Source organism: Cuculus canorus, chromosome 1, assembly GCF_017976375.1.
Source record: "Cuculus canorus isolate bCucCan1 chromosome 1, bCucCan1.pri, whole genome shotgun sequence".
Lineage (NCBI taxonomy): Eukaryota > Metazoa > Chordata > Aves > Cuculiformes > Cuculidae > Cuculus > Cuculus canorus.
Genome location: NC_071401.1, coordinates 107,116,969 through 107,135,845, shown reverse-complemented (window position 1 = coordinate 107,135,845; position 18,877 = coordinate 107,116,969). Strand labels below are relative to the sequence as shown.

The following is an 18,877-nucleotide window of genomic DNA, read 5'->3' as shown; positions in this document are numbered from 1 at the left end:
AAAAAATTTATCATGTTTTAAGCAGCTGTAATATACTCTAGAAGTAATTTCTGCTCCAGTTCTCATTTATCAGCATAATTTTGTTTTGTATCTATTAACCTGGTGTCACAAGGAAAACCTAAAATGATTAGTTAGTTATGTCTTGAAAAGCTCATACCTTTGTTATACCTTTCAGCTGATTCAGGTCTTAGGGCTAATTTAAACACGTTTCAAGTATGAGATTAATACTGTCATGTTTGCTTCTGTGTATATAGCAAATTGCTGAATTTCAAAACCAGAAAGGATAGCTGTAATCTACAATTACAGAGTCAGAATATAACAGAACAAAGAGAGGGCATGGCTGATGGCAAATCTCTTGTTTCTTGAAAAATGGACATCACAGGGTCACAGTGTTTAGACCATTCATTTACAACTATTTACTTGTTTCCTAACATTCTTTGAACAAAGTTGTTTGAAAAAATAGGAGCATTAAGACAGACATCCAATCTTGCTCACACCTTCCTTTCATATGGGAATCACTCTAGACAAAAGTGAGCATTCTGATCAGTGATGACACTTGTTCAGAGTTGTCCCTTCCCCAATTGCCACAGGGATGCACTTCCAAAATGCAGCTTTTCTCCCATCAGCAGAGCACCAAGCCAGTAAGAAACAACACTCGATTGATTCCCAGTGAAGCCCCCTAGAAAGAGTTGGTTAGGCTTCTAAGGCTTTTCTAAATTTAAAAAAAAAAAAAAAAAAAGAAATAAAAGAACCATCGCCAGTACTTTGAAGTCTAGCAGGTATCCTCTGCCTCTGTTTATGGGGTCGTGCTATTTGATTCATATACATATACCTCATGCTAGAGTTCCTTATGTATAGGCTGATATATCTCTGGAGTTAAGTATGGAATATGCCGGTCATCAGGAAATACTGGAGTGCTTTAGTGGGCCTTGGATTTCCTAGTTATTTGAACAATTTTCTATACTGAAACCTGAAAATTGGTAGGCGAGATACAAAATTGGCAGAAGCTCTGCCTGATGACACTCTTGAGTACTTCTTAAAAAGCTCTTCATCAGAAGACACGTTGTGGGGGCAAATGGCCAAAATCTTTTCTCTAGTCTTTCTGCCTGTAGTGAGAATGATTACCTTAAGGAAGGCGAGTGGAATAATGCAAGTGCATCTTGTGGATCTTCTGATGTCCCTTAAAGCTGTTCCTTTAAGGCATGCCCTGTTTGGAGGTACAAGGGAAGAAGAAGAAAGTGAAAGGTTAACTAAGCATGCAGAAATGATTTTTTCTGCCACGGTTTTCAAAGGAAGAATATGGTAACACTCAATTATAGTCTAGTTTGTTTCTCTGTTATGTTTTAAATTTCAACAAACACCTAGACCTGTTGGAGGAGGGCCACAAAAATGATCAGAGAGCTGGAGCACCTTTCCTGTGAGGGAAGGCTGAGGGAGTTTGGGTTGTTAAGCCTGGAGAAAGCTTCAGGGAGTCATTATTGTAGCCTTTCAATAGTTTAAGGGGTCTTATGAGAAAGATGGAAGCAGATGTTTTAGTAGGGCCTGTTGCAGTAGGAGAAGGGGTAATAGTTTTATACTAAGACAGGGGAGATTTAGGCTAAGATGGAAGGAAGAATTTTTTTACAATGAGGGTGGTGAAAGAAAGGTGATAGATGCCCCATCCCTGGAAACATTCAAGGTCAGGCTGGGTGGAGCTCTGAGCAAACTAATCTGGTTGGAGGTATCCCTGCTCATTGGCCAGGGGTTGGACTAGATGACATTTAAAGGTTCTTTCCGACCCAAACTGTTCTGTGATCTCATTTTAACCTGTTTTCTCAGTATTGCAAGATTTTTTTCTCCCGTTTACCCACATGCAAACAAAAGCATGGTGAAAGCCTCACTGGACAATTGTTCTCTAATCTTACAGATTTTGGGGAGTGTTTTATAAATCACTTACTACTACTTTTAATAGTACCAGATCTCTAAGTCCTCTTTTTATCTGAGGAGTGATGTTTCACTTCAGCTTCCAAAGCTATTGCTTGTTGGAAAATTGCCCGATGGTCTTTATCTAAACTGGCTAAATAATTTTTCTTCTCTTTTTTTTTTTTTAATTTCTTTTCCTCTATTTTTTTTTCCTTTCACCTATTTCTCATTTGTGCTGATTAGGGTTTAATGTAAAGGTGAGGCAAGACTATCTTTAAATTACACTTGTAAATCTAGCCCATCTATAGATCAGGGTACTTGTAATGGTCTGTCCTAGCCTTCACAGTAGTTGCATTCTCCACATGTGCATTCATAGTGGCAGCACCATCCTCAGTTGCTCAAACAGGGACCTGCTTCATAAAGTTGCTAACTCTATGCTGTGCAGAACAACTAATTTAGGTTTGGGTTTTTTTTTATTTCATAGTTTAACAGCATGGAATCAAAAGTTCTCGGTGTCCGTTGTAATTAATTGTAGATTAGTATTAGAAGGTAATGCTCTTCAGAGACTGGTTCTTAATTGCAGCCTTTGTGCTATTCTGGTGTTGTAAACAGTCATTAAAGTATTAATATGCAAGCATTATGTTGCTATTATTTTTTTTAACTTGTTTTTGTTCTTCATACTCTGAAATGTGAATAAAGATAGTTTGAGCATCATGCTTAAGTTGCTTTAAAATCACATTTTCTAACATTTCCATCCATATAAAGCATTTGTGTGCATAACGTCCATGTGAAAATTGCAAATCTATACAAAATTTTAGGAGCTTATGTAGTGAATGTTCCAGGACTAAATAGTTTTTGTGGAAATAGCATATCTCAGTGGTTTTACATGAATTCTGATTTTTACATCATGTAGTGCAGTCATCCTCAGAGAAACACTTGTATCTTGCAAAAAGTTTGGTGTAACTCTTTGAAAACTGTGAGACTTGGTCAGTGTTACAGTGAGAGGGAGAGAGAACACCAGGGCAGTTGCTGCCTTTGACAGGTCAGAACTACAGAATCCAAGGGTTTTGCTCATTAATACCTATCTTTTGTGCACCTGCATTAGTAGATCTAATTTACAGACAAACAAGATGTTTCGTTTTTCACACCTATTCTGTTCCATGACTGAACAGTCAACTTCTTAGTTCAATATGTTGACTGATAGTCATGTCATTAAGCAGATATAGCTTCTCTAAAACCCACCTCTTCTGTAGCATGACAAAGTACCAGAGACCCTGACTACTGTTCTCTAACTCTTCTTTCTGAAAAAAACCCAAACTTGCAAGTTCAGTATCCTTTTCCACAAAGCAAACAAAGAAACCAACCTAAAAAAAGGAAACTAAAAAAACCCCAAAAATACGAATAATCTTGCTTTAGGCATCTTCATTATGATTGACTGTAATGAACAGAGATCTTGCAACAGATTACGCTGTCACCATATTAGGCTGATACTTTGGAAATATGCTAAAACAAATAATGGTCACTTAGAAAGATTGCTCTCAAGTGTCTGGTTATAGTCTTAAACAAAGCAGTCACCTTTCATTTCTTATGTAAGAATATCTTTAAAAAAAAGTCTCCCACAAAGCAAAATAACTCCCCTAACGATAACAGTGAACAAGCTGAAAGGGGAAAGGGACCTCTGAAACAATGAATGCACAAAGGAGGTAAATTGAGGGGGGGCATTATTCTGATATATACATTAATTATGTTTATACCAACTTAAATATTTGTGAACCACTGAGGATACTGCTTTTGAAGCATGCTCTGCAAACCAGCAGTTTCATTCTTTGGAGTATCAGATTATTTCGAAGCTAGTTTTCAAGATGAAAAGTCAAATTTTTATGAGATGAATAATTGTGATATTATTTCCACTTGGTGGAATTTAAACTGGTTATAGTGCTGGTTTCATCTCTTTATTTACTAGTAAGCAGAAGGAAAATGAATTAGCTTGTAAATGTACTGTTTAATTTGGCATAGCACAAATGAATAAATTAAATTATTGAAGCTTTTCCTCAAAATAGTCATGCTTCCACAAGAAGGCTCTAGCAGGCTTTTCTTTTCCTAGCTTAGATAGTCACTTTTGACTTCAGTTAGAATCATTCTCCTCCCTACCAGTTAAATCTGTTGTCTGATTAATGAGAATCGGTATATGAACTACTGTTAGATGTTTTGTTGAACAGCAACATGTTGTAACTTGTGTTATTAGATACAAATTCCTTCTAAAACCACAGCAAATTATACCGAAACATTGTGTTCGTTTGAGTGAAAATGCCAAAAAAAATACATAATACTGTGGTGTGTTCCGATTTGAGGTTGTTGGGTTTGCTTTTTCTTTAAATAGAGGTAGAAGACAGCGAACCAACACTTTTTTTTTAGTGACTAGACAGGTCTCATCACTCTTTCCCAAGATAATATCTTATGCAGAGTTACTGTGGTGTTCAGTGCTAAAAGTGGGACTACGGGCAAATGAGAGCAACATCACTCTCTTCTCAGTGGCATGCTTGGAGGACTCACAGCAGCTTCTGCTGATCCCTGCAGGCAGTCCAAGTGGGCTAGGCTGGACTTGTGCAGTGTTACTTATCTCCCTGTAAGGCAGCATGGGGCAGCTGATAAGCAATACCTTAAAGCTGTAGGAGGCAGTGGCTGCTGGGTCAGAGCTTCAACTGGATTTTTGCCTCTTGATCGCTGTGACTGTAAGATAGCCCTAAACTCGGCAAGGGCCTCTAACCCTCATGATGCAGTGTCTTGGTTTCTTTATTAACGTGGTTTTCCAGTTTCTGCTGGGTCTGATTCAAAATTACTTTCTCCCTTCTTCAAACCCTGTTGGGTTAAATTACTTCAGTGACAGAAACTAGCTGTCGAGCAGTAAACTCAAGCATACATAGCTAGGATATATTTTAGGCCTTTTTACCTCATATGCAGTGTATTGCTGTCTGAAAATGGTTTAGCATGAACATTTGAAAGTCACAGTATGAAGCATTTGGTTTTAGTTGTTGCCCACACTCATAGTCATTTGTCTACACATACAATTTTCATTAATCTTCTTATGTTATATATCACTTTTACTTTAATAATTGTATAGGAAAGAGGATAGATTAAGCAATACATCCTACCTCAGGACTGTTTTAAATCATTAGCAAAGTGTAGGACTCAATGTGGTTTCTGTATTTATATTTTCCCCAGCATGTCTGAGTATTACAGATGGCTAATATTTCATTCATCTCACAGCAGTAGCCATGAAGCAAAGGGGACAGCTGGCCAACCTTTTTCAGTGTCAGTAGTTGGCATTTATTTTCTGCTGTATATAAAAAAACCAACCAAACAAAAAACAAGCCCTCCACAACACCCTACACACTAAAAATCCCCAAACAACAAACAACAAAACAACCTGATCTAACCTTAAATCCTTAGTGCGTGATTATTTAGCATCAGCCTTGTACGTTACTTTACTGAGAAGTAGAAGTACAATAAAAATTCAAATGTTTTCCTGCTAAGTAGTGGAATTGAAGTCATTCTAGAAAAAAAATACACTGTGCTGAACAGTAGGAAAGCTGGATTTTGCCAGGGCTATGCTTTATCAGCTCACTGAGGCAAGACTATTTCTTGAAACACATTATTTTAAGAGAACGCTTTAAAAAAACCCTAACTTTAAAATACTTGGAGCTCTTCTCATTTTGGAAGACTTTCTCTATTCTGAAACATTGCTGAAGTACAATTCTGGGCCATAACATTTGCCCTTCGTAACAATGTGTTTGGATTTACTAGCCAAGCACTACATGCATTATATTGGGGTGGTGGTTTCAAACTCCATAATAATTAAAAGACTCAAATGAATGCTTTGTGAATATACCTGTATTTTACTAATCTCTATTTTCTCAACAGGATATAATTGGAAGACGTTCAAAAACTTCTTTGATGTAGGTTTCCATAATGTTTAATCACTGAGTTAGGAACCTGCAAGGATTTCAATGAAAAAAAAAGTTTCTAATCAAATGTGATATATGACTTATTTTGAAATAATTTTACTGTTTAGTCAGACTTCAATGTGATGAAATTCTGTTCAAACAGTTTATATCAATTTTTTTACTCCTTTATGTTGAGATTAGGGTATTGACTTTTACTTTCCTTGCTGGTTTCTGCATATTTTTTAATTTTTTATTTTTGATCCAAGGTCTCAGAGAAGGCTATTGAGCTTTACAGCTTATCTCAGAGTCTAAACTATGTCCAGATCTAATTATGCAGGATTTGCATTCACTCCCAGCAGATCAGTTAATTAAACGTTCATCAGAGCTGAGATGCATTGTAAAACCTATTTAAGTGCAGAAAGTTCGTATGCCAGGCAGCATGCCACAATGAGATATATTGGCATCTGTCACTAATGTATTGGTTGTCTTTCACTCTTTCTTCAGGAGCTGTGCACAACTTCCTCATTTGTTCTCTATTGCAAACCAAAGTGTAGTGCTAGGAGATGTGATAGCATGTGTCTGAAAGACGTGCTAAGGATTGTGCTCACAAGCAGGCTTCTCTGACACCAAGGCAACTTTATAAGTGAAGCAGGTCTTTGTAGGAATAGATATCAGTGAAAAATTATATCACAGAATGCAAAATAAGCTCCTTAAGTAAGGGCTGTCACAACACAGCTACCTCGTGTTTGAAGTGAAAGCCATGTTTTCAGCTTAGCTACCCTCATATAAATCTAGAAAACATACCTTTAAAAACAACAATGGTCGTCTACCAATGTGAAGTATTATTGCATATGGGTTTGAGAGGCAAGTGGGCAGGTAACGCATCTGAAATGTTGATTAATGCACTGATTAAAAATGGGTGGATACTGTTGCAGCGGAATCTTCTACAGGAAGAATGTTACAAACTGAAAACTTTCCAAGATAGCAGTAGCTCACTTGCAATACATCTAGCTCTATAGCTGGTTTTCTGCTTGATTTTAGCTGTTTTCTGTTTGTTCCAACTAATAAGCAATAACCTTGCATAACTGAAGTACAGCTTGGGTTAGATATTAGATTTTAGCGATTGTGTGGAATTGTGTTTAGGAACAAATAGGCTATTTGCTTACATTTTTATGTAAGTTTATATTGGATATTTTTATTTTTATGTATTATATTTATATATATATATATATTTGTATATACCAGCTCACAGTGGTGAGACATTGCAGGAATAGATTCCTTTGAAATAGTGCCAAGTCCTGCAAACAGAATACTGCTTGTACCTTCAAATTTCACAAATCCCTAACATAATTCTATAACACTTAGAATACAAATAAATCTATTTTCTTATTACATCAAAACATACATGGTATGTCAACTTAGAAATACTTTTGATCATTTGGGTTTCTTTTTACATCAGAGTAGTCTAACATTGTCAGCCACAGCCTGGGGATATCAGAGGTGAGTCTATGGACTCTCAGAACTGTGCGACAGTGCCCAAGTGCTACTTACTTCAGCTGCTGTACAGGCTCATTGGCACTTTTCATCTCTTCCAGAAAACAGTGGTGTAGCTAGCAGTACGATGCTGTGTCTTTTAAAAAACTTTACAATAACCATAGAATTCCGGTTTTAAAAATATCACTGAAAACAGTGGCAAATGAGAGGTATTTAAAATTATGAAGGTCTTTGAGAAGATGGGTTAGGACACATGTTCTCTTGGGAAGTTTATAAATCCATTTTCAGCATGTCGGGGTTTGAATCGGCCTCAGGTGGTGGAGGGCAGAAGGCAGCTGGCAGAAGGAAGCTCTAATGCAGGCTTGAAGCAGTCACATGTGATTCTAGGAGGTACCTTGGGAATGTACTACTTCTATGAGGACATTAGGTAAGATGATATTCAGAGCAGCAACCAGAAGTATTCTCTGATGGCTGATTTGTACTGTTTCAAGAAAGCAAGACTTTGTATTACTTTTTTCTGCTTCGGCATGAGGATGACCAGCTTGATTTGTAGATATTGGAATGAGCTCCCAGTCGGTGACTTTGTGCCTTTTTGATTCCTTATTGCATCAATTATGTGTATGATGTATGTTCTGTGTAAATAAAAATATTTGTAGTGCATGTAGTGATTTAAGTAAAAGAAAGGATCTGATTTCCCAGAATAGATGATAGGGCAGTTGCAGGTGGACTCTGTGTGCATTTGAGTAGTGTCTGGAGACAAGGAGCTGACATTCTTTGTGCATTTTTCATAGGCCATATGCAATCAGGCTAGCAGGGATAAGGTGGCTGTCTGTGTATATGCAAAAACTCGTAATTTACAATGAGAATTACAAAGTATGTTTTTGGACGTAACTTTTCTTCTCATGCAAGCATACAATGCTATTTCCCTGTATTTCTTCCAGTTCTGTGGAACAAGACTCGCATGTTTTCCTTCTCTGTGTTTTTGGTTTTGGTTTGGTTTGTTTTTTTACACTTTTGAGCTGCTTTTTTAATCAGTTCAAACTCATTTCGAGTTTTCTTACTATTTGCTGTTAACAAACACATACTATTTATTTATTCCTCTAGTAAGAACACAATATTACTGAACAACTTAAACTTTCACTGTTGCTTTACATCATATGAAAAGGTTTAACTTTCAAATCTATCAAATACTGTTCAAGTGGTCTCTTCCTTGGGCTTAGGTTTTCTTTTTCTTTCACTAAGATAATCCTTTATGTTATCCTTAAATGCTCTTTCAAAATTAAAGGATGAAATTCTGGACTTATTTAGACCAGTAAGAGAACTGCTATTTATTTAATATATCATGGCACATGTTCTGCCACCTTTGTGTGACCTTTTCCTGTTCCAGTCTGGTCCTTAATTCACTTTTTAAGCCCACTGACCTATCAGTTGTGGTACCAGTCAGTAGCTGGCATTATGCCACACTGAAAGGCTTAGCTAGAACTTCGGCCACATCTGTTCAGGGAGGTTTCTTGTCATAGGTTTTGTATGCTTTTGTGGGTTTTATTGGTTGTTTTCTTTCTTTTATAATGTGTTGTGTAATATTTCTGTTCCTCAGTATTTTAATAAACTCTTCGAAGTGGTTAACTAAATAATGTATACTGCACACGTACCGTAGTGGAAATGTCACAGTATCCAAGTCAGTCTCTTACTTCTACTGAGATATAGTTAATAGGAAAGAGCAACGTGGAAAATTTTTCAATGTAACCGCAACACAAGTAATTTCCATTGGTAGTGTGGTTTTTAAAAGCTATATGTGAGCATGGATTACATTTTAAGTATGAAATACATTATTCTACACTGGGGGAGGGGTGCTGAAATGTAAACTTTGAGGACTGAATGTTTATAAAACTAGGTTAGTAAGAAAACCATCCTACCACCTTCTCAGGGTCCCTTCTAGTCTAGATTACTTATCATTGTCCATTAGCATGAATTGCAGAAAATCTTGAACTCTGCTGACTAAAGTATTTAAGGCAAAACATGAATCTGTCCCTAGGAACTGAATACTATTATTAGTGGTGCCACTGATATTTCATTGAATACTCCTGATGAAACACTTCGAATAAGAAAATGAAAGAAATATTTGTACCAGATACATACAAAGCCTAATACAAAAAACCACAACGCTAACCCTGTCACTCGGAATCCAAGAGTGGGAGGGGAGAGACAAAAGAGGCAGTTACAGAGCATATTCTAGCCTGTCAAAGTGAGACAAGACTCAACTCGATCACTTCACTCAGACTGAGTGGATGCATGTTCAAATACAGATGTTTTTTTGCCCTTATTGGGAAAATGTTGATATGCAAGAGTGAACAGCAAGTTAACATCAAGTTTCTGAAGAAATATGCAACAGAAACTTTTTATTTGTGAATTGAGGCTTGCGGTGAGGAGATTCCAAAGATCGAGTCAGTGCTCAAAGGAACTCATTTTTTGTCAGCAGAAGATGTGAAAGCAAAAACAATGGAGATCCTCAGCAGCCTTTCAGAAAATGATCTGAAAGTTTTTTTCTGATTTTCAGGAAATGAGTTGCTTTGAACCTTAGCAGCATCGTGGGTCGACTCAGAAGGAAATTATTTTGAAGGTGATCACAGTTGATTTTCTCAATGTGTTAAATAAAAAGAATTACAGGCACGTTCTCAGGTTTTTTGTGTTAGACCTTTTATTTTTTTTATTGTAAATATCGTTCTACTGTATACAAACGTGCTGGCATAACCATCGTGTGCTTTTCTGTTGTAAAGTAAAGTAAATGTTAATAAAATAAGTACTGCCGTGATCTGCCTGGCTACTCCTCTGTGTAAGCAAGTTCCTCTGTCATTCAGCCATTCATAATACAGTTTCGCAGAGTTGGTGCTTCTGAGTACAGTAGCTCGTTTTCTTGTTACTTGGGGTTTTTTTTTTTTGTAGTTGATCTGACAAGGGGGAGGTATAGGTTTGAAATATATGGACTAAATGATGCTATTTAGTATGGTTGGACTTTTGTTGGATCAGTGAGAAAATTATCACCTTTAAGAACTTGGTACTATTTTATTGACATTATAAAATTGTACAATACCATAACTCCCAACTTTTTAACATCATAGGAAGTAAGTGAACATAGGCCAACCTTGACAGGAAGGACAAATTAAAAAAACTCACAACAACCAAGCCGTTTTTTGGTATACTACAACCTAGAAAATTATATTTAATTTTAAACTCTTTTTGAAGAGAGGGCAGAACTGTGCTGAAATGTTATGAAAATTATTTAAAACTTTAATTTTTTTATTTTAAAAAGCTTTAAATTTTAAAGTGACTTTACATTTCTATCCGAAGCATCTACCAAAGACCCTAATGCATCTATAATTCTCGTTCATTTTTTCAAGGTACTTGCAAAGAAAAAAGACTGAAAAAGTAAGAAAACAAAACAAGAGTTGTGATGTAAGATCTTCCTTAGGACTTAAGTGTATCTTTGGGGTAATCTGCTGCATTAAGAAGGGGCAGTTACCCTGTACAGCTTGATCCTGTTTCACTGCAGCAAGTTAAACTAGAGGTTACAGGTATAGCTTCCCTTCAAAAATTAACTGTACAGATGACTGTATTTATCTAGGCTTGACTAATTGCATACCAGGCAATAGCAAAAAGTGATTTGAAATGGCCAGAATATTTAAATAGGAATATCAGACTACTGGACCTTTTAACAGGAGTATAAAATTTTAGTAGAGTATCTTGCAAGAGCACAGACTCAGTAAGCATTTGTCAGCTTTTATAAAAAAAGAAAGAGTAAATTATGAATTGTCTTGAATCTGAACAATGTGTCTGATACCAGAATATTTGCTTTCCTGGATGATTTGTTTGTGTTATCCTGTGCTTGTTTGTCTTAATAACTGAGGGAATAATAAAACTGATCTGTTTGCTTTGACAAGGAGGCATTTATTGCAAGTGATGTGTACTCCAAAGGAGAAGAAAAGGTCATTAAGCAGTAAATGTCTTTTTAAAAGAAGTATAAAAAGTAATTAAATTCTTATTGTGATGAATATAACTTCTAAAAGCAACATTTTCTTGCTGAGCAATGTTGTACAATTTTCTCTTGCCAAATACATTGGTACATGCCACGGATAATATCTTAAAATACACACAGTTTTCAAGGGTTTGTTAATTTTATGCTATACTTTTATACTTTCTGATTCGAAAATCTACATTTTCATTTCTTAGGAAATAAGAATAGAAACCAATTTTCAGAGTTCTTGATATACTTTGAATTTTATTCAAACTACTTGTAGACAGGTAAGTGAAGGAAAGAAGGTCATCTGCAGAATCTTCAGAATCATAACAGGCAAGTCTCGCACACCCTAGCTGTGTAACCAAACTCTTTGAATCCATAAGTCGTTTGTCTGACGCAGGTGTGGTTTTCAACCACAAAAAAAAAAAAATATTTTATGAAACAGTCTTATACAGAAAAGTTTCACAACTACCAGTAGTTATCAAAGAGCTGCGGCACATATATCTTAAGGATATATGTTAAGGATTTTTAATGGGTTTGTTTTGTTTAGTTTTTTAAATTTTCTTCACAGGTTCAACAGTTAATTGTAGAATTAAGGAAGAAATTGCAGTTGGTATTGCAGTTTGATTCTTATGGTGTTGGGGAGGACCACTATCATCATTTTCTTTAGGATTTCTCAGAACAGGGTGGGGAGCTTAAAGGCTCAGTAGGAGAATGTTCACTATTTTAAAGCCAAGATGTTCAAAAGGCAGGTAGGACATTTGAAAGTGCTACCCCTGCCTATGCTGTTTGTGTGAAAATGTTTTATGCATAATCTGTAAAAGGAGAAGGAAAAAAGAAAGGGAAAAATAATTATATCCTGAAAATGAATGGAGGCTGGTGGAGTGTGTCAAGAGGAAGTATCATTCATGCTTTTCATATTCTTTGGTCCTTTTCTAAGCACCTGCTTCTATCCACTATTGGAAATGGGCAACTAAATGGATATTTAATCCTGATTCAATTGAGTTTACTGGTATTTTAAGAAATAGTACTGGAATGTCATACCTGGATAGTGTTAAAGCCATACTTCTAAACAGTTTGCTGTAGTAACAGTTGAGATTGAAGGGTACTAAATAAAGGGATAAAGCAGAAAAAGTCATTATAATAGTAGCCTTCATTAACTGCTATATAAATGAAATCAATGTTATTCTGGAGGAAGAACAAATGACTACATTTCTAGATAAGCTGAGTGATTTCTTTTTTTGAGGAACAAGTTAGACATCAAAGGGGATTCATCAAAATTTCATTCTGTATCTGGCCTGGTTCTTCAAGTCAGTAATGTGGATAGAGTACTGTGTCCCTGGAATGACCTGGTGTAACCATTTTAAGGACTTAGTACTTTTCTTGTGTCTTTGGTACATAGAGGCATGCTTGTGTGTTTTCATGACTATATAGCACCAGAAAACATACATTCTTTGATCCTTAACAGATAAGGTTAAGCATCCCCTCGTGTTTCCCCAAGGAGGTATGGAGGATCAAAGTTTGAAAACAAATATGATCATTATCCTGTTTTTTGTCTTATCATAAACTGGAAAGATAAAATATATGATATTTTCAGAAAGGGGGAGAATACTACTTTTCACAAAACTGACTTTACCAATGCCTCTCTTTTTACTGCTTCGTCATGTGTGATATGTCCTCTAGCCTATGTTGTATGCAGGAATTACAGTGCAATTGTTTGCCTGAAGTGATTTTTGTTAGTCTTTTGGGTACCAATATGTCACTGAATACTAATGCTAGAGAGATTTAAAAAATATGGAGGTTTCCAAGTCACATAACCCAAGTGTTTCAACAGGAGTCCATTTGGAATTTCACTTTATTATGTTGTTGTATAAATGACAAGATTAAATGAATGCTTATAATGAAGCTCATTCTCTCACAATTTGCATGCAGTGTAGAGTTTCTTATTTGGTTTTGGTGTTATGAATGTAAAGCTTAATTACTTAAGGGGCTGAAGAACATTAGGTACAAACACAAGTAAATATAAAGTATCAGAATTGCTTAATATCCAAGAGCCTCACAGCTAGGGAAAATGAAGATTAATTGTTTGAAATGTTTATGTTTTGAAAGAATGATAAATATCATATGCTATCAAGATCTGATTTACATTGATTCTGATTGAAATTAGCAGGTTTTTGTATTGTAATCATTGTTCACAAAGATAGTGAAGTTAAATTCAAATCAGTTAAAACTCCTAGATGAGTTGATTATTTGGCTTGTGTAAATTGGTGTAACTCTGCTTGCTTTGACAGAAATATATTAAGGTGGACTTGTTGAAATTCTGTCCCCATGTGTCTGGTTTCAAGCTCATGAGCTTTAAGAAGGATCTTAAGCAGGAGCTTTAAGCATAGTATTTTAGATCATTTAAGAACTTGTTCAGCCTTGTGCGCCTAAATAAACTTCTTACATCTGATGTATCAAGTAAACTAGTTGCTTTAACTGCTTTTAAAGTATTTAATGTTATGCTTAATTCAAAATGCAAACAAATAGAAATAATGGGCATCTCTTGACACTACCTCTTGCATCTTTTAAATATGCCTTCTGTTCTGCTTAGCCTGATTCTTTGAGGGAGAATTGCTAGTAAAGATGTCTAAAGAGGAGACATCAAGAAAACTTTAATGACCTGTGGGGTGCAGCTTCAAAGTAATCATCATCAGCATAACTACTTTGTGGTGTAAATGCGTTTCTATCCTAACAAACAAGTGTGATATAAATCTTCATTGTAGTAATACAAAGTTAATTTAGTTGTTGGAATTGTGATTTTGAAATCTTTTACATAGTAGAGTTGCACAATATGCAGGAAATAGCAAACGTGAATTAATTCCTAGATAAAATTAGTATGCATTGCACTTCAGTGATTTGTCTTTGTTTTGTTTCTCTAATCAAAATTTCAGTTAATTTCAGCTTTGTACTCTGTGTTCCCCACATTAGTTCCATTGTCTTGATTTGCATCATTTGTAGCAGCTGGCTTCTTGTCAATCTGTACTTTGGACCTTTACATCAAACAGCAAATTAATTACAGGAAAAGAAATCCCAATAGTACTTCTATGCTTAGAGGCTTTCACAATTATCAAGAAGTTAATGTTGCTGATTCTTGTCAGAAATGAGAAGTGGAACATGGGAAAGAGAGCAGTGCATGCTTCACAGGTACCATGAGTTATCGCTAGAAGTGAGTATTGGTCAGGTACCTGTACCTTCTCTTCCCTAGACTCTCCCCTTATTTGCTACAAATTTAAACAAGGCAAAAAATAGCAATTAAAAAAAAGTAATATGAGAGATGTATTTTTGTTAAAGCCTTAATGCATCTCATATGCAGAAGTGCTCTTGGGAGTTTATTGGTAGGCCTACTTGCATCCTAATTGTTAGTTCCTTTTCCCTATACCACATCTTAAAAATATGACCAAAAAAGCTTACTTGAATTCATTCTGTCATATTTTATGAATTTCTGTTTTTCTTTATAAAAAGAGAAAACGAGACTGTCTTAAAACTAAGCAACGTGTATAAAAGGCTTGTCCGGAAGGTGCCCATAGAAACAGATATTTAAAGTGGGAGCAGTTAGTGTTTAAACTCTCAACATGCTTTTCTGATATCAGCAAGTAATTTAGTCTTCTATCAAGTTGCTGCACTATGTTAAATTCCTTTTTTTCTTAATGGACATTAGTAATGGTTAGGAAATTCTTTTTTTTTTTTTTTTTTTATTTTGCAACACAAACTTTTTACTAAAAAAAAAGAACAAACACACCAACAAAATGCAGTGTTTAAAAAGTACTGATTACTGTGGTGGGGAAATACACAAAGCTAGTCGAGCCATGGAAGTTGATATATGGTAGAAACATGAAGGAGATATGCTTTACTTATAGTGCAATACTCTATTGAAATGATGGGCTAGTTCAGTCTAATTTATTTGCTATGTTCTATTACTTATTTCCCTTGCTTTTGTGTTTTTCTTGAACAAATGGGTACGAATTCCTTGACTATCTTTTCAAGATACATATCATCCCTGACTTTCTGATGGTTTTTTGCTATCTTTAACTGGGCTATCTCTATATGTAGTCTGCTTTTCAATAGTACATGAATCACGAAGGAAGGTAATACCTTGCCCAGCTCTTAAGAGAATATTGAATTTGGTTAGATACAGTGTCTGTTTTGTAGCAAAATCTTTCCTCATTTTCTATAGCTTGTGGTTAGTACAGTTTAAGAGCTCAGTCCAGCATTATTCCAAGGTCATTTTCAATGTCCTGCTGTGATTTTGATTCTTTTTTATATTAGTCTCTGCTTTTCTGCTGAATATGAAATTTAGTGGTTTAGCTTTTGAATGGGAAATTTAATTTACAACTTGTCAGTTTGTTTACAAAATGGATACCACTGTGAAGAATTCTACTAAATATGTATGCCGCTTTTCTCTTTTGTTCTTTTTTTCATTTCTTTGTTCCCGTGAAGCATGGAGATACAAAAAAATCATTTTGAAAGTCTAAATTCATAGCTGTCACTGCTGACTGTATCCTCCAGGCCTTCCAGGCAGTACAGGCTGGGCAAGACACCAGATGGTGGTGGCATGTACAGGGTATCCATCCAGGAAACAACGCTTGCTTTCCTTCAGCATCCCTGCCCTTCATCTGTCCACTAAACTCCAGTTTACTGACAAAACTTGACTAACTGCCTGTAGAAATTGTTAGATTTTTATTTTTTTAAAATATAAACCATCTTAAATTTGATCATATTACCTCCCATACATTTTTCAAGGTGCACTACTTTGTGCCTGTGTTTTACAATGAGTAGGTGTTCTGTGTAATCTCTATGAAGTGTTTGTGGGGAATCAACTATTATAGGCTTTGAAATGTGTGTTAAACTTTCAAGGTGCTTAACACATTTTACTTCGACGTAAAATTAATAGTCCAAAGTAACCGAGAGACTGCTAGGCAATGGGTTATAGCACAACTTAGAACCATTAAGTTCATTTGGACTTGTATCAAACTGTACTAATGATGAGAAAGAAAGAAATAATTACAAGACAATAAATAAAACAAGACAACTTTGCATACATGCATGTCATTCAAACAACTGAATCTGAAATGAGGTGTTGCTGTGAATCTTCAGCTTTGACAACTGAGACCGACTTTGGAGATCCTACACAAGAGAAGCTAAGATTTTTCTTATTTGATTAAATTGCAGCTTTTTTCTTGTGGGTTTTTTTTTTTTATGGAATGTGATGTAAGTCTGAATAAACCCATTCCATGTCTTAAAATGAAGTCTTTTCAGTAGGCTATCTAGTGTGGGCTAGATAATCCAGATGAGACTGGTGAATTTGCGAAGTGTTACTGCTACAGAAGACTCAGTTGAAATACAGGAGTGTTTACAGATGTGCAAAGGGATGTAAATCAGTGGGCACGCAGAGGAAGCCAGTGCTCAAACATGCTTTATCCTGCCTGAAACGTGTCTTGGTTGCTCGTGACACCAAATGTTACATAGAGTGGCTGAATTGTTGGATCCCTGAATGTCACACCTCTTAGGTCACTTGTTTTCATTTATCAAACAATAAATGCATTATCATTAAGAGCTGTGCTTTATTTTCTATAATCTAGCCTGCTACTTGAACGAGAATATCGTTTTGAATTTTTCTATGAAGTGATGAATCGAGATTCATGTTGTTTTATTTAACAGTTATTTGTATACCACTGGAAACAGTGATTACAGTATTTATTGCCATGATAAAAAGTTAAAAAAAAAAAAAGAAAAACAAAAACAAGTGGTCAAAGTGAACTAGTCTTCCAGTTCTTTGAAGTTAATTGATAAAATGGGAGATTTCTGCCTTGTATGTGAATGGTAGTGCTGATTTCTGGTATAGTGCTCAAAACCAATGTATTTCTACTGTTAAAGTGATGGGTTTAGGTTTCGTAGTGATTCTAAAGTTTCTGTCCTGGTTGACTGAATTTCTGTAGCCCCTGTCCAGGGATGGGAATGAGGAATTTTAAAGCATGGCATTATAACATAGAGGTTATAATTCATTCACCATTTTATACTTCCCCTGGAGTTAGTAGATATTTTGCTCTGATAGTTTTATTGGCCAAACCAACCTGTTACAAAGCATGAAAGTTCTGAGAGGCATTTTAATAATAAAATGACCAATTTACATATAGAGAATTATTCTTTGGAATTTAAAACGTGTAGAAAGGAAATATACTTTGATGTATTTTACTTGTGCAGTTTTAGTGCAATTTTAGCACATAATTTAACAGATCCTTCATATTTTTAAATACAGGTAACGAATTTGGACATCCAGAATGGCTTGACTTCCCCAGAAAAGGGAATAATGAGAGCTACCACTATGCCAGAAGACAATTTAATCTTACTGAGGATCATCTTCTTCGCTATAGATTCCTAAATGCGTTTGATAGAGACATGAATAAATGGGAGGAAAAATTTGGCTGGCTTGCATCTCCACCGGTAAGCTGTATACACTAAATGATAAGTTTTTAGTCACCGGTTGGGTACGTGTTCAGAATAACAACAATACCAAATTTACAAGCAGAAATTTTAAACAGCACTTTATTATGCACTGCGTAATACCCCACCATATATTTGAAGTTGTCAAAACATTTCACTGAAATATCTTCCACAGATAATAGAAATCTGAAACAGTCTCCTTTTAGCTTTGCACCAAGCTCTTTTCCTATTATTTTTGCTACTTTTATTTAGTAACTGTAGATTGGATAAAGCAGAGTACAAAATTGTCTGCAATCCAATGCAAGGATTGCTTTGGGTAAGTTTAAATTGTTCTAACAATTTACTTTATATACATAAGTACTCTGACATTGAGAAAATACTTTTGGTGTAGTGTAAGTTATACTTTCCTGATCTTCAACCTGTCCCTTTTTTATTTGTCCTTTTTACATAAAAATTGCACTGGGCTTTTTATCAAAGCACCTTCATTATTTTAATTTCTCAGTGGTTTACTATTTGATACTAGTTATAATCCACTTTAAAGATTTTTTTTTTTAATTGATTGTCTAATTATTTATTAATGGCTGTAGCTAACAGAACAAAGGTGGTGTGTGTAGCAGTTGGATGTAGTTTAACAAAGCTGTTTCTTACACAGATTTAAAGAAACCCAACCAAACAAGAATCCAGTGCTTCATTTTCTAAACTACTAACAGTAGTTGTGATGATGATCCATAACAAGTAGATTGAAGATTTGATTTTATAAATCGAATCTTTTTTTTTGCTAAAGGAAAGTGTGAAAAAGAGACCATGTTATGTTACCACTCTTTGAGCAAGAATTTTTCAAGTGCTCTATATCTAACACATTTCTACCTCATTAATTTTACATTACCTTATGAAAAGTAAGCAACAGTTTAGCAATCAAAAAATTTTTATGTCATTATATGGGTAAACAAAATCAGTTTGCATCTTAAAGCCCTTATCTTTGCTACTTGAATCTTTGACTGTTGATTGTTTGAAATGAGATATTGAAGCAGTGGGCTTT

The 18,877-nt window shown here is 35.4% G+C and overlaps 1 protein-coding gene across 5 annotated transcripts in view; it reads left to right on the top strand.

The window, feature by feature from the left end:
- GBE1 (1,4-alpha-glucan branching enzyme 1) overlaps positions 1 to 18,877 on the top strand; it is a 165,974-nt gene that overhangs the window by 121,444 nt on the left and 25,653 nt on the right. For all 5 annotated transcript variants that reach the window (XR_008448209.1, XR_008448211.1, XM_054056455.1 and 2 more), the window contains exon 13: positions 17,654 to 17,838. Coding sequence is in view for 3 of the 5 variants with exons in the window: in XM_054056455.1 (XP_053912430.1) it covers positions 17,654 to 17,838 (185 nt within the window). In the remaining 2 variants the exon portion in view is untranslated. The remainder of the gene's footprint in view (positions 1 to 17,653; positions 17,839 to 18,877) is intronic.